The sequence below is a fragment of the Engystomops pustulosus genome, chromosome 3, assembly GCF_040894005.1.
Source record: "Engystomops pustulosus chromosome 3, aEngPut4.maternal, whole genome shotgun sequence".
NCBI lineage: Eukaryota > Metazoa > Chordata > Amphibia > Anura > Leptodactylidae > Engystomops > Engystomops pustulosus.
The window spans coordinates 61,074,931-61,102,125 of NC_092413.1; the positions used below are offsets into that span (position 1 = coordinate 61,074,931).

The window sequence follows — 27,195 nt, forward strand, 5'->3', positions numbered from 1 at the left end:
TTTGGGACTGCCACATACAGGCACTCAATCTATTCCATTTTACTGGAGGGCCACCTACCTGCTCCTCTGGTTTGAAACATTTTTGGGACTGCCACATACAGGCACTCAATCTATCCCATTTTACTGGAGGGCCACCTACCTGCTCCTCTGGTTTGAAAAATGTTTGGGACTGCCACATACAGGCACTATCCAAATTAAATTGTCTCCATAGCAGCCTCCACACGTTGTCTCCATTGCTACCTCCAAAAGTCGTCCATATAGCTGCCTCCATACATCGTCCCTTTATCAAACGAGGTGTGTCAGGCAGAAATTTGGGTTGTTTTCATGGATTCCACATCAAAGTTGTTAACTTTGTCGCCACCCTGCTGTGTTATCCACAAAATATACTGGCAAACTTTTACCATTTAGGGATATTATTTCAGCGCTTCTTGCGCATCTGTTTACATTCCCCTCACCCGGCATATCCTAAACTTATAAGAACGCTACTACACTTGATCTTATACAAAAGGTTCTTAGAAGTGCTGTTTGGGGAGTAGCCTAGAGACAGGGGCTTGGATTGGCGAAAGCTCGCCTGGCAGCGGAACGCCAGCTCCATGCGCATCATGCGCTTCTTGCGCATCTGTTTACATTCCCCTCACCCGCCATATCCCAAACTTATAAGAACGCTACTACACTTAACTTGGTGCAGGCTGGGACCGAGTCTGACCCTGGGGCTGGTCATATACTGCCGACGCAGAGAATTGCGGGGCCTACCTCGGTCCAGGTCTCAAAGGCCTACTATACCTCCTCCCACCCCTCCTCCACCTCCTCCTCCTCCGAATTACCATCCGTGGGCATGGCGCCATCAGTCGGTAGCTCTAGGCACAGCAGCAGTGCCGTCGCTAAGCGACAGCAGGCGGTGCTGAAACTGCTGAGCCTAGGCGATAAAAGGCACACCGCCCAAGAGCTATTACAGGGCATTCCACATCAAAGTTGTTAACTTTGTCGCCACCCTGCTGTGTAATCCACAAAATATACTTGCAAACTTTTACCATTTAGGGATATTATTTCAGCGCTTCTTGCGCATCTGTTTACATTCCCCTCACCCGCCATATCCTAAACTTATAAGAACGCTACTACACTTGATCTTATACAAAAGGTTCTTAGAAGTGCTGTTTGGGGAGTAGCCTATAGACAGGGGCTTGGATTGGCGAAAGCTCGCCTGGCAGCGGAGCGCCAGCTCCATGCCAAGATCCAACTAACATAGTTTTAACTGCAGCACCTTTAATCTACTACTAGTTCACTGCCTCCATACATGGTCCCCTTATCAAACGAGCTGTGTCAGGCAGAATTTTGGGTTGTTTTCATGGCTTCCATGTTAACTTTGTCGCCACCCTGCTGTGTAATCCACAAAATATACTGGCAAACTTTTATCATGTACCGATATTATTTGAGCGCTTCTTGCTCACCTCCTTTGGTTCCTCTCTGCCACCCATTGGTTTGAAGCCTGAGTCCATTTAGGGTATGTCGCCATGACACTCTCTAGCCTGCTGCCGCTGCCTCTGCATGCCGTCCCCTATAGTGTCAGGGTCAATTATTGGATGTTTTAGATGCTATCTAGCTTCATTCTGTCACTCTGTCATGGCCATGCTGTTGCCCATAATTTTGGCATAATGGTGCGATTAGGCAGCCTCAGAGGCATCCATGCATGCTGCCCCTGCTGTTTCCTGTCCATTTCCGTGGTGTTTCCATCCTTTTCTGAGGTTCCCAGGTGTTTGGCCAAGCTTCCCTGTGCAGAGCCTTGGTCCCCTTGAAAAATGCTCGAGTCTCCCATTGACTTCAATGGGGTTCGTTATTCGAGACGAGCACTCGAGCATCGGGAAAAGTTCGTCTCGAATAACGAGTACCCGAGCATTTTAGTGTTCGCTCATCTCTAATTAGCATGTATCAAAAATATCAATGGAGGCTGCAACATGTTATTTCTAATCATTCAATAACGGAAATGTGTGCTTTCAGGCTTTACAGTCACGACTGCAGTTTGTTAACAAGTACATACAGAAAACTTCTGTTGAACAGATGGAAATTGCACCTCAGGATGACCAGGTTTTAGCAAAGGGAGAAGGTAAAAATACATAATACAGTATATAATAAAATGTTCTAGAAGACTGGTCATTGTTCATGGTGTTTTATTAAAAATAACCTCTATTGTCAGCTTCATTGGCGGGTCCTGATCTCGTGCACACATGCAAATTTAAAACTTTAAAACTATGCAGGAAACGCAGATGCTGATTAGGAGGACATGTCTCCCCATTCATGACTCTCTTTACAACTACAGTATGCGCTCTCTAATATGCTGTATGTTTCAGAGTAAAATACTGTTTTTATAGTAGGATGTCTGTTAGTATCTCAATCCGCGTGTGGTTAGAGCATATCTCCTGACGGGAAATGAATTTCCACTTTCTCATATGAACAAAGCAGGGAAATTTTTTTTCTCAGATAATTGGTGGTAATTGTTTATATCTGCCCCAATGATGCTTCCAGAGTGCCTTATGTTATAGCATAAATACAGCCTACAAAACCACACCCTCACCCCATTTATTATTTATATACATAGGTAACATAAGTAAGCATTATAACTATGCTACTTGTGAGCCCTTAGACATCTCAGGTGGCAATAAAGAGCTTTCTTACCTTCTCTCGGATATTCTTATTTTTGACTGAAAAGAAAAAAGCATTTAAAGGAAATCTACCACCAGGATGAAATGTTGTATGCAAATGAGTTTTAGGCTCCGTTAACCCCTATGGAGCCTGGAGCCCCTGAGGCTCATTTGTATACAGTCCTTCATCCTGCTGGTAGATGCCCTTCAAAGGGAACCTGTCGGCAGATACTGATGTAATAAGCCACCATCAGTTTGTTGTTATGCTGCAGAACATTTTGAGATCAGGTTTCTTTCAAGTCCAGCGTGGTGGCATCTTCTACAAAATCAAGTTTGAAGTGAGATGTGAATTGGTTGTATAAAGTCAAGGAGGCAGAGTGTGAAGTCAATCTATCCCCACTTCAGAATGCCCACTTCACTGTAATGGATAGTCCTGTATCCAGAAATATAGCTAACATCTCCAGAAATCCAGTGCATGATGAAGGTGTTACGATGCATGACAACTTACTTGTAGTGGTTTATGAGGCCCATTTCTGATTACTTGTTGTTTCCCATTTATGAGGCCCATTTCTGATGACAGGTTCTTTTTAAATATAGTTTGATAAAATTGATTTATAAATTATTTAATACATTATTACATTAATTGCGTTAAACTAACTTTGCTGACTAGAGGTAAACTGCCGGAGGATATTTTACTACTTACTGTTATTTCTTTGTGTTTTAATAGAAGAAATTGTTTTTCACTTCTAATAGCTGACATGTTTCCACATCTTGTTTTCAGTAGTATTAACTTCACAAATCCAAGAACCTCAGTCATCTGAACAACAAGTACAATCACCGAAAGGGGAATTTGAACCTTTGGACTTAACTCCTTTTATTAGGTAAACAGCAGCATTTTATGTGTTTTAGTTACAAATAGTGGATTTAGCCTTTGGCACTACACATATGTGGAATGGTGCCACAGGGAAATTAATGGATTGCTACCTCATAAACTATTCCTTGTGTAGGAGACAACTTGCCTAGTGCCAAGAGACACCAGTGTTGATACTTAGGCTGTAGGTTGGGACTGTGAGCTGAGATGCTAAGTCAGAGGAAAACCATGCTCAACATATGAGATCAAAAGAGCAAGAACACACAATAGATAAGTCAGGAACACAGACTTATCTTATAAGTGAGACATGGTAACAGCATGTAAAGCCAGAAGGGCCAAGGTAGCCCCTCAGGCTCATAAGCATAATTTTAAAAGTTCATTTTAGAAGGAAGGAGGCCATAGATAACACATATAATAAGAATACCACAGTCATGGTGACTGGATCTATGAGTAAGTGCCCCTGGTTTATCATTCTTGATTTTTAATGGTAGATTTAAGTCTTAACAGCTGGGTGTGGACCCTGCATGCCAACATTAGAGTTAGGATGAACTAGGGGAGCCTGGGCCACATAGAAAACTTCTGCATGGGACCCCCCTTCCCCTAAAAAAAAAATATATATACATATTTGTACAAACATTTATACACTTACATATACACACATTTCTATACTTACACACATACAGCACATACATCTCTCTTTAGTGGGCCATCAGGCCGGTGTCAGTGGAGGTTAATGGGTGGCTGGTCGTGTAATCAGGCAGGTGGTTGGCTGACTGTGGCATCGGGCAGGCGCTGTATGGCATTGGGCAGGCAAACGGTGCGTGGCTTTGTGTAGGCGTGCGGTATGTGGCGCGATGCGTGGCATTGTGCGGTCGGGCTGGCCGTGGCAGGACAGGTGTCAGTGGTGGTGGGCAGGCAGCTTGCCTTGGAGTCGGGGGCCAGGAAAAGCGAGTGGGCGGGCCGCAGACAAGGTGTGCGGGCAGTCCTGGTCAGCACAACAGACAGGGCCACATTAAATATAAAATTTAATACATTTACTAATAATAAATATACTAATGACCACACTTTAAAGATATTGGGGCAGATTTACTTACCCGGTCCTGTCGCGATCCAGCGGTGCGTTCTCAGTCGAGGATTCGGGTCTTCCGGTGATTCACTAAGGTAATGTGCCCGAAGTCCACCAGGTGTCGCTGCTGCGCTGAAGTTCACTGGAGTTCACCATCCGTTGCTGGGTGCAGGTAAGCATGTATCAAGCGACACTTTTTTTTTAAATTCAGCGGTTTTTCTGAATCCGTCAGGTTTTCCGATGGCCACGGCCCCCGATTTCCGTCATGTGCATGCTGGCACCGACACGCCACAATCCGATCGCGTGTGCCAAAAACCTGGGGCAATTCGGCGCAAAATGGTAAAAATCGGGAAACCCGACGAGAAAAAGAGATTCGGGCCCTTAGTAAATGACCCCATTCTGTTCTGCTAATCAAATATAAGAGGGGAGCAGTGATAACTAGAGATGAGATTGCCTTGCTTGAATGGCCAGAATGGAATAGTTTACAATGATGAGAGGGGGCCACCTAAGGTTGAGCATGAGTGCCTTGAAAACAGTAATACAACTGCTATTAGCAGGGCTGGATTATAGGAAGGGCTTCAGGGGCGCACACCCCAGACCCCCAAAATTTACTCATAAGGGCCCACCCTGCAATGTCCAATAGTCAGCCACATGTGTGCCTGCCTCCTCACTATGACAATAACTCACTGACATAACTCTGTCAGAGAAAGCATACCCATCCAGCCATACTCAACATTCAGCATGCAGCATGATTTTCAGCAGCTGTTCAGCATTCCGAGTGACATCTGATATCCCCCACTCTTAGTACCTAACGCTGGTTGGCTGAACTTGCCAGCTGTCAGTGTTTGGCCCAAGTGACTTGTGAGTAAGTAAACCTATCTATGATAAGAGGAGAGAGAACTCACAGGGTAGCAGTGGCATATGGGACTGAAGGAGTACTAATAGTTAGTACTACTGCAACTGTGCCAGGCTAACATGTAGTAGGAGAACGTTTAGAATATTAATGATGGTTTAGAATTTTAATGTGTACCATATTAATGTTCTACATTCAGTGGGGGCCTCCACAAACTTTAATCTGTCCATGGCTATTAGTACTAGTGTATTTGTGTTTTTGGGGACTGTAAATATTTTGGGGTTTGTTCAAAAGGGTTTTTTTGTATATTTTATCACTTTTTAACACAATAGAATTAAACCATATTTTCTTGAAAGTCTTAATATTTGATGGCACATAAATCTGAGATTCTGAAAATGGAGGTCACATCTTTATATTTATTGCGGTACTAACATCATATATTTAAGTAGAAACAGACACCCAGAGCCAGTACTCCGAGATGAGCAGGTAATTCAGCAGCAAGCTTTCCAGAAAGCAGAAGAAATCCGACAATTCCGACAGTTGAAAGAAGAGATTTTAAAGCAAAGAGAACAAGAACAGAATGCAAGAAATTTGCAAAAGCAGAATGTTCTACACATGTATGAAGATATGCAGGTAAAGATGCACCCTTTGATAAATGGCGCGTGACTTATGGGCACAGGTCTTTTGCATGTCAGATTTATCAAAGATGCTTAGATAGCTTGATAAATGCGGCACCCATGGATTATACATTTGAGACATTTATGTGGGGGTTGTACTCTACTCTTTCCAGCAGCTGAAAGATGCATATGTTTTATCCAACTCCTTTCATTTTCCATTCTGGGAGGGTGTGGTGGGTCTGCTGACAGATTAGGAGTGGAGTATTATCCTATATATGCCTAACTATATCTCTTTTTCTGGGGGGTTGTGTACGTACTACATAAGTACTAAAAGGGGCATACTTGACTATAGATAGTTTCCTAGACCTGTGCCCTAAGTGCACCGAGACCATGGGCACTTTTGTCCACCTTTTATGGTCCTGTCCTATCATTAGTCCAGTCCGACAGTTCGTCTTTGACAAAATGGGTATAGCAGTACCAGATGACCCCAAAGTTTGCCTTCTTGTGGTGGACCCAGAGCCTTTTTCATACATGGTGGGTTTTGCCTGCATTATGCAGCAAACCCCCACCACTCACATCACAGATCACAGTTGTTAACCATCTACCTGTCGCTGATGGCAGGGAAATGCCAGCGCCATGTGGGTGCCACCATCTTGGATGGAATCATCACTCCCTGTGATGTCATTGGGGAGCGATGTGTACAATCACTTAGTAACGGTTTGCGGCACTCATGAGAACCACGAAGGTACTTGTGCAAAACAGATTATCCTTTAATAAGCGCTGCAGGTGCATATTTACATGGATAAAAATTAAAGCATGAGATTGACATGTTTCAATGCTACCAGGTCTTAATCATGTTCTCCACAACGTACATACTTAAGTGAACACTTTAAATAGAAACACTCACCCAATGCCTGGCCGGGGGGGGGGGGGGGGGGGAGGAGGGGTGGAATAAAAAACGGAACACACGGCATTCCTCACACCAGCATGACTGCATTTTGTCCATTACCGATGTGCCTAACAGGTATGACGTGGTGCCGGAACAATCGCATGTGACTAAAACTTTAGCTAAGTGATATGGCTCAACCCGGACCAGGCTATGGGAGGATATGCATAGTAACATAATTAAAACATATAAAGTAAGCTTATAAAATTGTTATAGTAAGCTTAAGTGTTGCTCTGGAACCAGATTCATAGTTTAAACATATAGGGGGTCATTTACTAAGGGCCCGATTCACGCTTTCCCGACGTGTTACCCAAATATTTCCGATTTGCGCCGATTTTCCCTGTATTGCCCCGGGTTTTTGGCGCACGCGATCGGATTGTGGCTCATCGGCACCAGCATGCACACAGCGGTAATCGGGGGGCGTGGTCGAATGATAACCCGACGGATTCGGAGAAACCGCCGCATTTTTTTTAAAAAAAGTATCGCGGGACACGCACTTACCTTCGCCAAGTATAGGATCGTGAAACCGCACTAATATTCTGCATATGTTGCCGAATATACCATATATACTCGAGAATAAACCGACCTGATGCCAAAATGCCTAATGTTACCAGAAAAAAATGGGAAAATTGATTGACTCGAGTATTAGCTGAGGGTATGAAATGCATTGGTCACAGTCTCCCTGAGTAATGAAATACATTAGTTAACTCCTTAAGGATGCAGCCAGTTTAAAGCTTAAGGCTCAGCACGATTTTTTGGATTCCCGTTGTGAATTAAATTTTTCATATTTAGCATCAAAAACCACCTATGTATCAACCCATTTTCAAATGTGCAGCACTCAAGCAGTCTAGCTATCAGAAACCGCTTTTAGGAAGATTGTTAACCCCTTGAGATCTTCATAGTAATGAAATCAAAATGGAGGTGAAATTTAGAATGGTCAAATTGTGCTGGTTATAAGTTCATTTAGCCCTAATATTTACACATTTCCAAAAGATAAAAAGATAAAATCCACCATACAATTTATTCTGCTATTTCTCCCGAGTACAGAGACCCCCCACATGTGGCCGTTACTTGTTTTATGGGCGCACAGTGAGGCGCAGAAGGGAAGGAGCACCCTGCAGCTGCCAGGTTTTTAGTTTCCTCATTGGCCCCTTTTGTAGACTATAAAATTTTTGCTTTTTCGTTATTGGGGCCATGTGATGGCCATGTGTGTTACCATTTTGGGGTTGGTACAGAAAATGATCATTTGTGTACTTTTTTTTTTTTCTTCTTTTTTTTTCTGTGTTCACCGTATAGCCTAATAATCTTGTTATCTGTATTCTATGGGTCGATATATATATACTAGAGTATATCCATGAATTGTATCAATATTTGTATCAGCATTAAAGTGTGTGGTCTTGCAACCCAACAATGTTGCGAAGCAAAACCGCACTTATATTCCGCATATGTTGAGGAATATATATTCATTCACTAAGCAAAACGGAACACAACATCTATTATACAAAGGTCTATGTACGAACATCCAGAAGGTCTCACTATTGAGTAATCTACGTTTTACATCTCCTCCCCACTGTTTCATAAAGATCCTCTCAATACCACTCCAAACAAAACCTTTAGAGCTCTTGTTATGTCCTTCCCTCAAGTGCCTAGATAGAGCTGACAAATTTACTGTATTATTTCCAACAAGTGACGCCTTATTCTGGTTTTAAGAGGTCCTGTTGTATGGCCCACACACTGCTTCTGGCAGATATGCCATATACACAATGTTTTCAGAATTGCAGTTAATATAACTGCGTATATCATATTCTTTGCCTGTAGAGTATGAAGTGAAGGTGTTCTGTACTATTATGTGTGAACAAGCCTTACATTTTGTGTGCCCACATTTGAAGCATCTAGGAAATCTCAACCAGCTGGGAGCAGATGTCCTGCCAGCTGTTCTGTCAAACAGGCTAGGTGACAAGATAGAACCCAATGTTTTAGCTTTTTTGGCTATACATTCGATGCCAGATGTTATTATTGGAGCCATGCCATCATCTTGCCACAGCACAGGTAAGTATTTGTTCACTATTTGTTTAATCTGAAAAAAAAAAAACAACTTGCTGTAACACTACATATACACTATGTAGCTATGGTGTAGCATATTTTACACATTTTCTACCATTTTTGTACATACATTGCTATTATCTTTAGATGTGTACGAAAGATGGAACTTTGCTAGTATGTCATTTTTGTATTTTTTACAGTATCTGATGAAGGTCAGCCGAAACTAAAACATCATATGAACAAAACATTAGGAACTGTCATTCTGCAGGATCTATAACAGAGTGCCAGAGGCACGCTGTTATGAATCCATAGCAACATCTCCATATACTACATTACTGTAGTAACATAACAGGTTAGGTATAGTCTAGAGATGAGCGAGCACTAAAATGCTCGGGTACTCGTTATTCGAGACAAACTTGTCCCGATGCTCGAGTGCTCGTCTCGAATAACGAGCCCCATTGAAGTCAATGGGAGACTCGAGCATTTTTCAAGGGGACCAAGGATCTGCACAGGGAAGCTTGGCCAAGCACGTGGGAACCTCAGAAAAGTATGGAAACACCACGGAAATGGAAAGGAAACAGCAGGGGCAGCATGCATGGATGCCTCTGAGGCTGCTTAATCGCACCATTATGCCAAAAGTATGGGCAACAGCATGGCAATGACAGAGTGACCGAATGAGGCGAGCTAGCATCTAAAACATCCAATAATTGACCCTGACACTATAGGGGACTATGCAGAGGCAGCGGCAGGCTAGAGAGTGTCTTGGCAACATACCCCAAATGGACTCAGGCTTAAAACCAATGGGTGGCAGAGAGGAACCAAAGGAGGTGAGCAAGAAGCGCTCAAATAATATCGGTAAATGATAAAAGTTTGCCAGTATATTTTGTGGATTACACAGAAGGGTGGCGACAAAGTTAACAAGTTTGATGAGGAAGCCATGAAAACAACCCAAAATTCTGGCTGACACAGCTCGTTTGATAAGGGGACCATGTATGGAGGCAGTGAACTAGTAGTAGATTAAAGGTGCTGCAGTTAAAACTATGTTAGTTGGATCTTGGGATGGAGCTGGCGCTCCGCTGCCAGGCGAGCTTTCGCCAATCCAAGCCCCTGTCTCTAGGCTACTCCCCAAACAGCACTTCTAAGAACCTTTTGTATAAGATCAAGTGTAGTAGCGTTCTTATAAGTTTGGGTTCTGGCGGGTGAGGGGAATGTAAACAGATGCGCAAGAAGCGCTGAAATAATATTGGTAAATGATAAAAGTTTGCCAGTATATTTTGTGGATTACACAGCAGGGTGGCGACAAAGTTAACATGGAAGCCATGAAAACAATCCAAAATTCTGCCTGACACAGCTCGTTTGATAAGGGGACCATGTATGGAGGCAGCTATATGGACTACTTTTGGAGGCAGCTATGGCGATGACGTGTGGAGGTAGCAATGGAGACAACGTGTGAAGGCAGCTAAAAAGACGACGTGTGGAGGCTGCTATGGAGACAATTTAATTTGGATAGTGCCTGTATGTGGCAGTCCAAAAAAGTTTTCAAACCAGAGGAGCAGGTAGGTGGCCCTCCAGAAAAATGAAATAGATTGAGTGCCTGTATGTGGCAGTCCAAAAAAGTTTTCAAACCAGAGGAGCAGGTAGCTGGTCCTCCAGAAAAATTACATAGATTGAGTGCCTGTATGTGGCACTCCCAAAAATTGTTTAAAACAGAGGACAGGGTAGTTGGCCCTCCAGAAAAATTAAATACATAGAGTACTATAGCCAGAGCCAGTTGGCCCTGGCAAACAAATAGCCAGTTTCCTCTGCTTTAGTGTTCAAAGAGGAGGAGAAGGAGGACAATGAGGAGGAAGAGTGCATACATTATTCAGGTTCAGCTTCTTTCACCTGGTGGAGAATGGAAATGCGGAGAAATCCAGGCTTTATTCATCATGATAAGCGTCAGCCTGTCAGCGCTGTCAGTCGACAGGCGTGTACGCTTATCGGTGATGATGCCACCAGCTGCACTGAAAACCCGCAAGGACAACACGCTAGCGGCAGGGCAGGCAAAAACCTCCAAGGCGTACAGCGCCAGTTCGTGCCATATGTCCAGCTTTGAAACCCAGTAGTTGTAGGGAGCTGTGTGATCATTTAGGACGATGGTATGGTCAGCTACGTACTCCCTCACCATCTTTCTGTAAAGATCAGCCCTACTCTGCCGAGACTGGGGACAGGTGACAGTGTCTTGCTGGGGTGACATAAAACTGGCAAAGGCCTTGTAAAGCGTACCCCTGCCAGTGCTGGACAAGCTGCCTGGTCGCCTACTCTCCCTCGCTACTTGTCCCGCAGAAGTACGCACTCTGCCGCTAGCGCTGTCAGAAGGGAAATACTGTTTCAGCTTGTGCACCAGGGCCTGCTGGTATTCATGCATTCTCACACTCCTTTCCTCTCCAGGGATGAGAGTGGAAAGATTTTGCTTGTACCGTGGGTCCAGGAGAGTGAATACCCAGTAATCGGTGCTGGAATAAATTCTTTGAACGCGAGGGTCACGGGATAGGCAGCTTAGCATGAAATCTGCCATATGCGCCAGAGTCCCAACGCGCAAGAATTCACTCCCCTCACTGGCCTGACTGTCCATTTCCTCCTCCTCCAACTCCTCTTCTTCTGCCCATACATGCTGAACAGTGAAGGACTGAACAATGGTCCCCTCTTCTGTCTCGCCAACATTCTCCTCCTCTTCCTCCTCATCCTCCTCCACCTCCTCCGATATGCGCTGAAAAACAGACCTAAGGGTGCTTTGGCTATCAACAAGGGAATCTTCTTCCCCCGTCTCTTGTGACGAGCGCAAAGCTTCCGACTTCATGCTGACCAGAGAGTTTTTCAACAGGCCAAGCAGCGGGATGGTGAGGCTGATGATGGCGGCATCACCACTGACCATCTGTGTTGACTCCTCAAAGTTACTCAGCACCTGACAGATATCAGACATCCACGTCCACTCCTCATTGTAGACTTGAGGAAGCTGACTGACCTGACTACCAGTTCTGGTGGAAGTTGACATCTGGCAGTCTACAATCGCTCTGCGCTGCTGGTAAACTCTGGATAACATGGTTAGTGTTGAATTCCACCTCGTGGGCACGTCGCACAACAGTCGGTGAGCGGGCAGTTGGAGGCGGCGCTGCGCTGCCCTGAGAGTGGCAGCATCTGTGCTGGACTTCCTGAAATGCGCACAGATGCGGCGCACCTTCGTGAGCAAATCAGACAGATTGGGGTATGTCTTGAGGAACCGCTGAACTATGAGATTTAACACATGGGCCAGGCATGGCACATGTGTCAGTCTGCCGAGTAGCAGAGCTGCCACCAGGTTACGGCCGTTGTCACACACAACCATGCCTGGCTTCAGGTTCAGCGGTGCCAGCCACAGATCAGTCTGCGCCGTGATGCCCTGTAATAACTCTTGGGCGGTGTGCCTTTTATCGCCTAGGCTCAGCAGTTTGAGCACCGCCTGCTGCCGCTTAGCGATGGCACTGCTGCTGTGCCTAGAGCTACCGACTGATGGCGCCATGCCCACGGATGGTAATTCAGAGGAGGAGGTGGAGTAGGGGTGGGAGGAGGAGGAGGCATAGTAGGCCTTTGAGACCTGGACCGAGGTAGGCCCCGCAATCCTCGGCGTCGGCAGCATATGACCAGCCCCAGGGTCAGACTCGGTCCCAGCCTCCACCAAGTCAACCCAATGTGCCGTCAGCGATATATAGTGGCCCTGCCCGGCAGCGCTCGTCCACGTGTCCGTGGTCAGGTGGACCTTGTCAGAAACGGCGTTGGTCAGGGCACGGAGGATGTTCTCTGACACGTGCTTGTGCAGGGCTGGGACGGCACATCGGGAAAAGTAGTGGCGGCTGGGGACCGAATACCGAGGGGCGGCCGCTGCCATCAGGTTTCGAAAGGCCTCGGTCTCTACCAGCCTATAGGGCAGCATCTCCAGGCTAAGCAACTTGGAGATGTGGACGTTGAGGGCTTGGGCGTGTGGGTTGCGCTATACCTCCTTTTGCGCTCCAGCGTCTGGGGTATGGAGAGCTGAACGCTGGTGGATGCTGTGGAGGATCGTGGAGGCGAAGATGGGGTTTTCGCACGGGAGGTGTTTGGGCCGGGGTCCTGGGCAGGGGGCTGACTAGCAGATGACACAGGGGAAGGAGCAGTGGTGTGCCCGGCCGGAGGTGAATGGGCTTGGTGCCATTGAGTGGGGTGTTTAGCATTCAGATGCCTGCGCATACTGGTGGTAGTTAAGCTAGTAGTGGTGGAACCCCTGCTGATCCTGGTTTGGCAAAGGTTGCACACCACAGTTCGTCGGTCATCCGGTGTTTCTTTAAAGAACCTCCAGACTTCTGAAAATCTAGCCCTCGCCACGGGAGCTTGACTACGGGCAACATTTGGCGCTGATGCACCAGCTCTGGCCCTGCCTCTCCGTCTGGCCCCACCACTGCCTCTTCCAACCTGTTCTGCTATAGGACTCACCTCCGTCTCAGAAGCACTGTGTTCACCCGGCCTCTCAACCCAGCTTGGGTCTGTCACCTCATCATCCACCGATCCCTCAGTCTGCTTCCCCCTCGGACTTCCTGCCCTGACAACAACTTCACCACTGTCTGACAACCGTGTCTCCTCATCGTCCGACACCTCTTTACACACTTCTTCCACTACGTGAATAATGTCATCATCACCCACAGACTGCGACTGGTGGAAAACCTGGGCATCGGAAAATAGCTCAGCAGCAGCAGGACAAGTGGTTTGTGACTGTGGGAAGGGTCCAGAAAGCAGTTCCTCAGAGTATGCCGGTTCAAATGCCAAATTTTGGTGGGAGGGGGCAGACTGGGGGGAAGGAGGCTGAGGTGGAGGAGCTGGAGGAGTGCCGATTTCGGTGACATGGGTGGACTGCGTGGAAGACTGACTGGTGGACAAATGGCTAGAAGCATTGTCCGCAATCCACGACATCACCTCTTCGCACTGTTCTGGCCTCAACAGTGCTCTACCACGAGTCCCAGTAACTTGAGACATGATGAACCTAGGGAGTGTACCTCTGCGGCGTTCCCCTGCTCCCCCATCAGCAGGTGGTGCCTCACCCCGCCCAGGACCACGGCCTCTGACCCCTGCAGTAGTTGGACGCCCACGTCCACGCCCTCGTCCTCTACCCCTAGCCCTCGGGTTAAACATTTTCCAAATTAAAGTGTAAACTTGAAAAAAAAAAAATTTGTGTTTATTTTTTTATTTTTTTATTTTTTTTAACAAAACGATGCTATCCTATTGCTATGGCTAGTTTCTAACCTACACTGACAGCACACAACTGGATTTTGTGCTTTGCAAGATGAGTTTGAGCTATAAAATGAAATAAAGGTAAAAAAAAAAAAAAATCAGCAGACTCTGCCTAATTCTCCTCAAACCCCTAATAAATTGTCCCACTTCGGTGTTTGAGGTGGATATGTGTGTCGCTAAGAGCTAAACACAACGGTCGCAGGTCTCCCAGCAAATTCCTCACAGTATGGTACTAGCTGCACTACTAGTGCCAGCAAGCCCAGCCACAAGCAAACAAAAAAAAGGAAAATCTAACGCTATTGTAGGCCTAAGTAAGCCGTTGGGGTTCTCCTATGGCTATTTTGTAGCCTACAATGAGAGCACACTGCTTTGCAAGATGAGTTTGAGCTATAAAATGAAATACAGCTAAAAAAAAAAAAAAAATCAGCAGACTCTGCCTAATTCTACTCAAACCCCTAATAAATTGTCCCACTTCGGTGTTTGAGGTGGATATGCATGTCACTAAGAGCTAAACACAACGGTCGCAGGTCTCCCAGCAAATTCCTCACAGTATGGTACTAGCTGCACTACTAGTGCCAGCAAGCCCAGCCACAAGCAAACAAAAAAAAGGAAAATATAACGCTATTGTAGGCCTAAGTAAGCCGTTGGGGTTCTCCTATGGCTATTTTGTAGCCTACAATGAGAGCACACTGCTTTGCAAGATGAGTTTGAGCTATAAAATGAAATACAGCTAAAAAAAAAAAAAATCAGCAGACTCTGCCTAATTCTACTCAAACCCCTAATAAATTGTCCCACTTCGGTGTTTGAGGTGGATATGTGTGTCACTAAGAGCTAAACACAACGGTAGCAAGTCCCCCTGCAAATTCCTCACAATATGGTACTAGCTGCACTACTAGTGCCAGCAAGCCCAGCCACAAGCAAATAATAAAAAAAAAAAGTATAACGTTATTGTAGCCCTAAGAAGGGCTGTTGGGTTCTTGTAGAATCACTCCTGCCTAACACTATTCTAGTAGAACACCCTAACGCTTTCCCTGACCAGCAGCAGCTCTCTCCCTAGCGGCATCCAGACACAGAATGATCCGAGCAGCGCAGGCAGGGGCTAGTCTATTCCAGGGTCACCTGATCTGGCCAGCCAACCACTGCTATCGACGTGTAAGGGTACCACGTCATGCTGGGTGGAGTGCAGAGTCTCTTGGCTTGTGATTGGCTCTGTTTCTGGCCGCCAAAAAGCAAAACGGCGGGAGATGCCATTTTCTCGAGCGGGCGAAGTATTCGTCCGAGCAACGAGCAGTTTCGAGTACGCTAATGCTCGAACGAGCATCAAGCTCGGACGAGTATGTTCGCTCATCTCTAGTATAGTCGCATCCCAAAAGTCCTGATCTATCAATATATAAAAACGGTTATTCTAGTTGGTGAACCCTGTAACGGAAAATAGCGCACAAATATCTGAAACACCACTTTGTTGCCATTTTGCAACACATAAAAAAGTAATAAAAAGGTATAAAATTGTCATACAGTCCCCAAAAAAGGTAGTAATGAAAAAGTCATCATGTCCCCAGAAAAATGACCTTTACACTGGTCCATAAGCCAAAGTAAGAAAAACTGATTGGCGTCAAAATAGTGCAAAATTCAGATGTACAATATTTTTTGTACAGGATGTTTTCATTTTTTTAAATCTATTAAAACATGAATTAAGTACAGTGAAAACTGCAAGAACTGTGTCCACAAAAAATTGTTGCAGATGCATTCTTTCTACAATTTCATTGCATTTAGAATTTCTTCCAACTTCCCAGTAACTTGCATAGAATATGAAATACCATCACAAGGAAGTACAATGTGTTAGGAAGCAATCAAGCCCTCATACCGCTCAGTAAGCAGAAAAACAAAAAAAGTTATGAATTTGGATATAAATACAGGGGGCACAGTCATTATTAGTGAGGCCTCACCAATGGTCAGAGTGTGCCAGATTTTTGAAGAGCGGTTTTCAATTATCTGGCACACCCTGCACATGGCAATTACACTTAAACTGAGGGCACCATTTTATTTCAGGTTTTTAGTTGCTTCTTCCAGAAAATACAGTATTGGCAGATCCATAGAAATATTAATGTTTGCTGAAGGCAATTTCTCCATCTAAAAGCAAAGGCGAATTCAGTCTAACCAACAAAGGCTAGTTAGACTAATCGTTGCATGTATTGCATTTCCACTACTGGAAAAATTACTCCCTGCGGCGGTAGGCACCAAGCAACTTACAACAGGACTTGTATTAACAATGGCCCATAACTGATAATATCAACATCACAGTGAGTTTCAATGACATTGCGATCTTTGCAATATTTTGATCTCTGCTGTATTTGGAGCAGAATGTAAATAACTGTCTCCAACTATTATATGGACATATACAACCAAGCCGAACTAGGCAATATAGGCGTTTACTGAGCCGTTCAATGATATGCTATTATGGACAATTAACATATAAGGATATAAGTACTATGTCATTTTATATGTATGGTCCAGAAATTGCTATTCAATAGCTCAAAGCTTATGTTTCCAGCCAGGGGCGTTGCTATGGTGGTAAAAGATCCGTGCACCAATGCATGTGTATCGCACTTTCAGTAATGCCCGCTCCTGAACATAACCCCTCATATTTGGTTGTGCCAATAACAACTTTAATGAGGGTCTATACAGCTACAGAAACACCTGGGAAATCCCTACTTGTTACATGCAGCTACTGCTGGTGTCATGTCCAATTCACTATTAGGGCGGTGGCACACGTGACGTTTTGAACCCGTTTTTTGTCCATTTTTAGTCGTGCGTTTTCAGTTCGTTAAAAATGGATGTGTTTTTTGAAAAAGCATCCGTTTTTCCCAATTATCTTAATTAAAAACAGGAAAAAAACGAATGCGTTTTCAAAAAACAGACTAAAAACGGGTTCAAAATACCACGTGTGCCACCACCCTTAGGCCCAGCATGACCACGTCTCCTTCCTGTGGAGTTCACCACACAGACTTCTTCCTGAAATTTTGGTTCTCCGAAGTTGCGTTCACATGTTGCAGTTAAAAATGCATCGCAATCAGTTTTGAGGTGGTTTTAGCTGCAGTTTTGTTTATTTAGTGGAACAACATTTGTGGAACAGGTTTCCCCTTCAAACTCAAATTCACACAAGTCTTTCGCTTGTTAAATTAACAAAACAGCACCTAAAACCACCTCAAGACTGTGATGCAGTTTTAACTGCAACGTGTGACTACACCCTGACAGTGTAATTCTGCTGTTGCCCCTAACACTCTCCCAAAATACTGTAAGGATGTGTTTTCACGTTTGCATTTAAACAAATACAAGACACCAGGCGCTCATTATTCATCACATGCATTTCACTGGAAACTCATGTGAGATCAAACCTAGGCTCGTCCTACTGTCATGTGTGAACACGCCCAAAGAAATGTCCCCACAGCCCACAGTAATGTACCCCACAAATCCCCCCAGTAATGTCCCATACACATCTCCCCAGTAATGTCCCCCACAGAGTCCTCCAACAGGCAAATGTCCCCCACACATCCCCCCAAGTAATGTCACCCACTCATCCCCCAGTAATGTCCCCCACACATCCCCCCCAAGTAATGACACCCACACATCCTCGCAGTAATGTCCCCCACACAGTCCTCCAGTAATGTCCCCACACACAGCCCCTAGTAATGTCTTCCACACAGTCCTTCAGTAATGTCTTCCACACAGTCCTTCAGTAATGTCTTCCACACAGTCCTTCAGTAATGTCTTCCACACAGTCCTTCAGTAATGTCTTCCACACAGTCCTTCAGTAATGTCTTCCACACAGTCCTTCAGTAATGTCTTCCACACAGTCCTTCAGTAATGTCTTCCACACAGTCCTTCAGTAATGTCTTCCACACAGTCCTTCAGTAATGTCTTCCACACAGTCCTTCAGTAATGTCTTCCACACAGTCCTTCAGTAATGTCTTCCACACAGTCCTTCAGTAATGTCTGCCACACAGTCCTTCAGTAATGTCTGCCACACAGTCCTTCAGTAATGTCTGCCACACAGTCCTTCAGTAATGTCTGCCACATAGTCCTTCAGTAATGTCTGCCACACAGTCCTTCAGTAATGTCTGCCACACAGTCCTTCAGTAATGTCTGCCACATAGTCCTTCAGTAATGTCTGCCACACAGTCCTTCAGTAATGTCTTCCACACAGTCCTTCAGTAATGTCTTCCACACAGTCCTTCAGTAATGTCTTCCACACAGTCCTTCAGTAATGTCTTCCACACAGTCCTTCAGTAATGTCTGCCACACAGTCCTTCAGTAATGTCTGCCACACAGTCCTTCAGTAATGTCTGCCACACAGTCCTTCAGTAATGTCTGCCACACAGTCCTTCAGTAATGTCTGCCACACAGTCCTTCAGTAATGTCTGCCACACAGTCTTTCAGTAATGTCTTCCACACAGTCCTTCAGTAATGTCTTCCACACAGTCCTTCAGTAATGTCTTCCACACAATCCTTCAGTAATGTCTTCCACACAGTCCTTCAGTAATGTCTTCCACACAGTCCTTCAGTAATGTCTTCCACACAATCCTTCAGTAATGTCTTCCACACAGTCCTTCAGTAATGTCTTCCACACAATCCCCTAATAATGTCCCTACACAGTCCTCCAGTAATGTCCCCCACACAGTCCTCCAGTAATGTCCCCCACAAGTCCTCCCCAAGTAATGTCACCCACACATCCCCTCAGTAATTTCACCCACACATCCCCTCAGTAATATCACCCACACATCCCCTCAGTAATGTCCCCCACACAGTCCCCCAGTAATGTCCCCCACACAAGCCCCCTTGTAATGTCCTCAGTAATGCCCCACACACACAGCCCCCTTGTAATGTCCCCCCACACTGCCCCTCTGTAATGTGCCCCACACACAGCCCCCCTGTAATGTCCCCCAGTAATGTGCCCCACACAGATCCCCCTGTAATGTGCCCCACACTGATCTACTCTAATGTGCCCTACAATAATCCCCCTGTAATGTCCCCCACCCTGATCCCCCGGTAATGTCCCCTCACGGATCCCCCGGTAATGTGCCCACTCGGATCCCCTTGTAATGTGCCCCACACGGATCCCCCTGTAATGTGCCCCACACGGATCCCCCTGTAATGTGCCCCACACGGATCCCCCTGTAATGTGCCCCACACGGATCCCCCTGTAATGTGCCCCACACGGATCCCCCTGTAATGTGCCCCACACGGATCCCCCTGTAATGTGCCCCACACGGATCCCCCTGTAATGTGCCCCACACGGATCCCCCTGTAATGTGCCCCACACAGATCCCCCTGTAATGTGCCCCACACTGATCCCCCTGTAATGAGCCCCACATGTATACCTCTGTAATGTGCCCCACACAGCCCCCCTGTAATGTGCCCCACACAGCCCCCCTGTAATGTGCCCCACACAGATCCCCCTGTAATGTGCTTCCAATACATCCCCCTATGTTCTCCCTCTCACCTCCGTGCAGCTCTGTGCACTGCTTCCCCCTGCAGGTCATGTGATCGTTACATCATCACAGGTCCTGCAGGGAAAGCAGTGTACACTGTGCAGCTTCTCATCACGATCTATGTCGTGAGGACACAGATCAAGATGAGAGAGGATGCCCGGGCAGGGCCGGATTAAGCTTGGTGGGGGCCCCTGGGCGCAAAGTCTGGTGGAGGCCCCCACTTAATGTAACATACACATCCTCTTGCTCATTATTGACTATCCCCAGTGCTACACCCACATACAGCCGCCGAGCCCCCCAGTACCACATCTCCATACACTTCAGTCCGCACAAAACATGCAGCCCCATGTAACATACACCTCATTCACCCCCAGACACGCAGCCCCATGTAACATACACCTCATTCACCCCCAGACACGCAGCTCCATGTAACATACACCTCACTCACCCCCAGACACGCAGTCCCATGTAACATACACCTCACTCACCCCCAGACACGCAGTCCCATGTAATATACACCTCATTCACCCCCAGACACACAGTCCCATGTAACATACACCTCATTCACCCACAGACACACAGTCCCATGCAATATACACCTCACTCACCCCCATACACACAACCCCATGTAATATACACCTCACTCACCCCCATACACGCAGCCCCATGTAACATACACCTCATTCACCCCCAGACACGCAGCCCCATGTAATATACACCTCATTCACCCCCAGACACGCAGCCCCATGTAACATACACCTCATTCACCCCCAGACACGCAGCCCCATGTAATATACACCTCACTCACCCCCAGACACGCAGCCCCATGTAACATACACCTCATTCACCCCCATACACGCAGCCCCATGTAACATACACCTCATTCACCCCCAGACACGCAGTCCTATGTAACATACACCTCACTCACCCCCAGACACGCAGTCCCATGTAATATACACCTCATTCACCCCCAGACACGCAGTCCCATGTAATATACACCTCATTCACCCCCAGACACGCAGTCCCATGTAATATACACCTCATTCACCCCCAGACACGCAGTCCCATGTAATATACACCTCATTCACCCCCAGACACACAGTCCTATACACCACAGTCTTCACCAGCCATAGAGCTCCATGACATACAAGTCTTGTTCCTGTCCTGTCAGGCCCTCACCTCCATACACATGGATAACACAGTTCATTGGAAGTTTCTCTTCTACTGTAGTCACACATGGCAGCTTGTTCCTGCTACTTCCTGCTTTTCCCGCGAGGCTCCGCCCCCTCCAGTGACATCACGTGATCACATGCTCTACACTTCAGACCCCGGAGGAGGGAGGATAAAGTTACCGGAGGAGACGTCTGTGCCCCGGGTGTGTTGCCTTTGCGCTGACTCTCTGAGGTGGAGCAATGCCCTGCACCAGCGCTGCTGACCATTTCTCCAGCCACACAGTCAGCTTACAGCTGACTGTATCTGTATAGGGCTTGCAGCAGAGCGGCCAGCGCTGAGCACACAGGGAGCTCACGCAAGCCCCTCCCTACGCCCTCAGAACGATGTGCTGCGGCACCGCCCCACTCTCCCATATCACTAACAGCGCACGGCGCGCTTAAAGTATACAAATATCTGTCTGACAGTGTCAGTCATTGTCATCTTGTGGGGGCCCCTGTGGGAGCAAGATGGTGGGGGCCCCGGGGCTAGAGCCCCGGGAGCCCCGCCTATAATCCGGCTCTGTGCCCGGGCAGTGGGACAAATGTCCTGCTGACCTTGGAGATCCGGGGCTCCGGCCAAAAGATCCAGGGCACGAGCCCCGGATCTTTTGACCTAGCGACTCCCCTGTTTCCGACATATATGAATTACGTCTCAGACACATACATTGCATGAAGTTTGAAACCAAACAAATATATACTTTTAAGTAAGTTTGAGGTAAAAATGAAGGGATTTTTTTTGAGCCAGGCGCCAAAGGAGTGTGTGTACAACCACAGGAGAGGGGTTTCTTAAAGGGTGATGTAGTGGAGTTGCAGCGTTGGGCCCTGGAGCGGGACCGTGGTCCAGATAGAATATGAAGGTTAAAGCAGAAAAACAGGGTCAAATAGATAGAGGCGCTACATCCAAATGAGAGTGATAATGGTTTTTATTGGTAGTGTGACAACGCGTTTCGAAACCATAACGGCCTCTTCATCAGGTCAAAAAAACTATGTGAATTACATGGCAAAAGACAAAGACAAAAACAATACTTAACATAACATAATTAGTAGGGTTAGTAGGGTTAGTATAAAAAACATAATATGTAGACATGATTAGTATTCGTTAAAAATACATATATAAACATACATATAGTTATAATTGATTGAGTGGTTGGGGTTGCATAGATATAAATACATAAATGCATAAATGTAAATAAATAAATACATGAATAAATGAGGATCAGTCCATTAAATAAATAAATAAATGAGGATCAGTCAATTAAACAATTAATAGAGGAATAAAGGAATAAATGGTATGCAGAGTAACAGAGATGAAGCTGTAGTCTAATTTGGTATATAGTATGTCGTGTGATAGAGGGTACCTGCAGGAGGGGGATGATTCTCCTGCCGGGTAAGTGGCAGAATAATGCTGCCTGGTGTCCAGCCTGAGGGGGATAAAGAGATAGGTGTTAGAAGGGGGTATATAAGGAAAGGGGAGAGAAGGGAGGAGGTTTATTATGTGTGGCACGGAAGGGGACTCACCGTAGCGTCCAGGTGTCGTGAGAGACGGCCTGCACATTGGTGTTGGCGTGGGAGGACAGAGCGCACGCCAAGGGAGACGCGGTATTTATTGACAGTGGGGGAAGATGAGCAGGAGGCAGTGCACAGGCGCTGGCCTCGGGGAAGGAACTGGGGAGAAGAATGAGGATATCAATATGTGTGTAGCGATGTGCAATGAAGGGGGAATGATATGTATCCATGATTAATTCGTTATGTGGAATGTATTGTGGATGCATAATTATGTAGAATTGTAGGAGAGTGGATCGAAACTAATTGAATGGAGGTGTTTAAAGGAATAATTAACTGAATGAATAAATAAATAAAGATACATACAGATATATAATTGCCTACAAGTGCATACAGATATGGCTGCCTAATGATGAATGAAATGCCTGAAATAATTAGTAAAATGGTAATGGGAAGAAGATAAAAATACAATAAAAATATAAATATAAAAACAATGAATTAGTTAATTTCATTAAAAACATGAAATACATAGAATTGGATGAATGACTCTAGAGATACCTGAATGGAGGGGTTTAGAGGAATAATTAAATAAATAAGTAATTAAATAAATAAATTTACATATAAATACATAACTGCATTCAAGTGCATACAGATATAGCTGCCTAACTGTAACAGATGCGCATGTGGGGTGGAATAATGATGAATGAAATGTGTCAGGCTTACGGGATGTGGATCCTCTGGACCACTGATGATGACTCAAGCCACTACCTGGGACCAGAGTCTAAGTGGTACCCGGTTATCACCAGAGCCCGCCGCAAAGCGGGTTAGACAAGCTGCGGGTGGTACCACCAGGTCGTTCCTCAGGCGTGACTTGTCTGCAGTGGCGGCCAAGGTTGAGGTACAGAAACAGCAGTCAAGCTCGAGGTCACAGTCCAGGCACAGGATCAGGGCAGGCAGCAGAGATACAACATCAGAGTCCAATCCGGGGTCAGCAACAGGAGGTCCAAGCAGAAGGGTACGGGAACACAGCACACACGACAGCAACACGGAGGAACACTGGTACACGGGAACACGGAGGAGGTCAGGTAACACAGGAACACGGAGGAAGTCAGGTACGCAGTAGACACAGGAACGCAGTAGACACTGGAACGCAGGAGACACTGGAACGCAGAAGACACTGGAAAGCAGGCAAATCGCAACAGAGCTTTCTCTAAGGCTGTGAGGCACAAAGATCCGGCAGGGTTAGTTAGATATAAATAGCCTCATGGGAAATGACCAGCGCCAATCAATGACGCGCTGGCCCTTTAAATTTCTTAGAAGTGCTGCGCGCGCGCCCTAAGGCGCGGGACCGTGCGCACACGGAGCGAGGCCTGGACTCAGGAGCAGGGAGAGGTGAGACGCGCTGGCGCGGTGCCTGCGGGGGGCGAGAGGCACGGGTCCACCCGTGACAAAATGGTTAAAATAATTAGTCAAATAGTACTAGGATGAAGATACAAATAAACATACAAAAACAAAAATCAATTGGTTAATTCATTCAATAAAACATTCATTAAAACATGAAATGCATAGAATCATATAATGTACATATATTCTGCCTAGGACATATAGGCCATATACATATATCAGTGGTGTGTAAATACATGGATAGATCCCGCGGGATGTCATCCGGTTGGTGGAAGGATCAGGATGGGTCCCCAATGGAATCCGAGGGTACTGGAGTGGAATCGGAGTTAGAAGGATGTTTCGACCATGTCGTTCAAACCTGCAGGTGAGAGGGTATCCAGTCTGTAGATCCAATAGGATTCTCGTTGGCGCAGTTTCTGGAACCTGCGCCTGGTGGGTATTTGTTTACATTTATGCATTTATATATTTATATTTATGCAACCCCAACCACTCAATCAATTATAACTATATGTATGTTTATATATGTATTTTTAACTAATACTAATCATGCCTACATATTGGGGCACATTTACTTACCCGGTCCATTCGCGTTCCAGCGGCGGCTTCTCCGACGAGCGTTCGGGTCTTCCGGCGATTCATGAAGGTCCTGTGCCCGATGTCCACCAAGTGTCGCTGCTGCGCCGAAGTCCGCTGAGGTGCCCCGGAGTTCATCGTCTTCATCGTAGTGTGGATGAGTATGGCCCATGCGACCAATTTTTTTTTTTTTTTAAATACGGCGGTTTTTCCGAATCCGTCTGGTTTTCCAATGGCCACGCCCCCCGATTTCCGTCGCGTGCATGCCAGCGCCGATGCGCCACAATCTGATCGCGTCCTCCAAAATCCCGGGGCAATTCAGGGAAAATTGGCGCAAATCGGAAATATTCGGGTAACATGTCGGGAAAACGCAAATCGAGCCCTTAGTAAATATTTTTATACTAATCCTACTAATTATAATAATTATGTTATGTTAAGTATTGTTTTTGTCTTTGTTTTTTTCTCTTGCCATGTAATTTACAATTTTGACCTGATGAAGACGCCGTTACGGTTTTGAAACGCGTTGTCACACTACCAATAAAAACCATTATCACTCTCATTTGGATGTAGCGCGTCTATCTATTTGACCCCGTTTTTCTGCTTTGACCTTCATACTTTTAGGTAGTAATATATAAATTTATATTAACTCCTTAAGGACGAAGCCATTTTACATTTTTCGGAATTCAAAATCATTGCGTTTTCAGGCAGATAGATTTACCACCTAAATAAGTTGTTGAATAACATTTCCCATATGTCTACTTAATATTTTCATCATTTTTGAAATGTCTGGATAATTTATTTTGATGTCACATGACTTACAAATCGAATATTGGTTTTCTGTATTTTCAGAATTGACCATTTTGGGGATAAATACAGTTTTGATTGTAATTTTAGATATTTAACATCAAAACCCCCCTATATAACAACCCATTTTCAGATCTGCACCCCTCAAACTCTCAGAAACAGCTATATGAAGATTGTTAACCCCTTGAGATCTTCATAGTAATTACAACAAAATTGAGGTGAAATTTAGAATGGTCAAATTGTGTCAGTTATACGTTTATTTAGCCATAAAATTTACACATTTCCAAAAGATAAAAAGAGAAAACTTATCTTACAATTTGTTATGCAATTTCTTCCGAGTATAGGGACCCCCCAGATGTGGCCGTTACTTGTTTTATGGGCGCACAGCGAGGCGCAGAAGGAAAGGAGTGTCCTGCAGCTGCCAGGATTTTAGTTTCCTCATTGGCCCCTTTTGTAGGCTATAAAATTTTCGGTTTTGGGGCCGATTTGATTTAGACTTTTTAGCGTTATATGTCTCTTTATTTGTTACTGGGATTGTGGGCATTTTTATTGATTTATTAATTTATTTTTTATTGAATAACCTTTTTTTTTACTTTTTGACTATTTCCACCATAGGACATGAACAACCAATCACCTGATTGCTTGTTCATGATAATACTCTGCAATACTAATGTATTGCAGGGTATTAGCAGTATCAGCCTATGCATATGCTAAATGCCATGGCCGTGTTGACCACGGTGTTACACTGGGGTGTGGCTATTAGTTATAGCCAGAACCCCGTGAGCTGAACCTGCATCTGCGCTGTGTCCGATATATGAGATGCTGAGCGCCAACAGGTTAAAATTGTGATATTTACCATGTTTACTTGTGCCAGTCTTTCATTATCCTTGTATGAAGAAGGTGTTGGCTGCATAATGCTCTTCAATCTTTCGCTGGGATCAGCCCCCCCACATCAGGTCTCTTTTTAGAGAGGTTGGCAGCGATATAGCCTAAAGCTCATGCTGTAGCAGTCTGGACGGTATCATCGCCTCATTAAACAGAGACCTGCTAGTAAGGGAAGGCATTAGGGGGCCAGGAGCACCGGAGGAGGTGAGTATAAGTGGTTAATAGTTTTTTAGGTCCCTCAAGCCATATATAACTTTTTTTTTTTAAATCGTGGACACCTCCTTTAATAGATGAAAATCTATTTTTCATTTAATTGCAGATATCCCTTGACAGAGCAAGGGAGCAGATTCTCCTTGCACAGGATGCATACAGAAGTAAATTGCTAGAAGCTGAAAAAAGAAAGCAGGAAGTTCATGCAGCAGAAGATGACACTAGTCACTTAGAAGACAAGAAAACTCCATCAGCTCAGAAAAGGAAAAGTGGAAAAAAGAAATAACTCCTCTTTCCTTTCAGATGTTTTAACATAAATAACTGTAACTCCTGCTAATGCTCACAATACAATTCACAGCTTTGTAACCAGATGATCATTAAATGTGCAGAATAAATATTTAGTTACAAAGCCTGCATGTCTCATGTACTTTACATAAGTGAGAATATTCGAATGGTATCTATAAATGCTTTTGAATTATCTTCGTCAATATTGAAGCCATCCCTAATTTGTTGTTTATTGATTTAGCAGTGGTATTGACTTTTCATTATAAGGGGAGAGAGTCGCTTTCTGGCCCTCTGGTTTCCTTGTATTATGGAGCACAGTATTATGGAGCAATTTTACATCATGCTGATTGGGTATTTATTAAGAGCTGGTAAATTGTGCATTCCCCATGCCAGCACATGACGCACCAGATTTACTAAGAGGCTCTGGCCTCTAATAAAATCCAGCTCTGTGCCCAGGCTAATTCCAGCTCCATTCAGCTTGCCAAGTAATTTCCATGTTTCACAAAAGTGCCAGTGGTTGTG

At 45.3% G+C, this 27,195-nt stretch overlaps 1 protein-coding gene across 8 annotated transcripts in view; it reads left to right on the forward strand.

Moving 5' to 3' along the window:
* The window catches only part of ADGB (androglobin), a 261,865-nt gene extending 235,070 nt beyond the window's left edge, over positions 1 to 26,795 (forward strand). For 5 of the 8 annotated variants that reach the window (XM_072140923.1, XM_072140924.1, XM_072140927.1 and 2 more), the window contains 4 exons: positions 1,996 to 2,101; positions 3,418 to 3,517; positions 5,873 to 6,059; positions 26,498 to 26,795. In XM_072140923.1, coding sequence (XP_071997024.1) covers positions 1,996 to 2,101; positions 3,418 to 3,517; positions 5,873 to 6,059; positions 26,498 to 26,674 — 570 coding nt within the window. In that variant the 3' untranslated portion in view covers positions 26,675 to 26,795. The remainder of the gene's footprint in view (positions 1 to 1,995; positions 2,102 to 3,417; positions 3,518 to 5,872; positions 6,060 to 26,497) is intronic. The other 3 variants (XM_072140925.1, XM_072140926.1, XM_072140928.1) reach the window with 3 other exon arrangements.
* Positions 26,796 to 27,195: the final 400 nt, after the last annotated feature.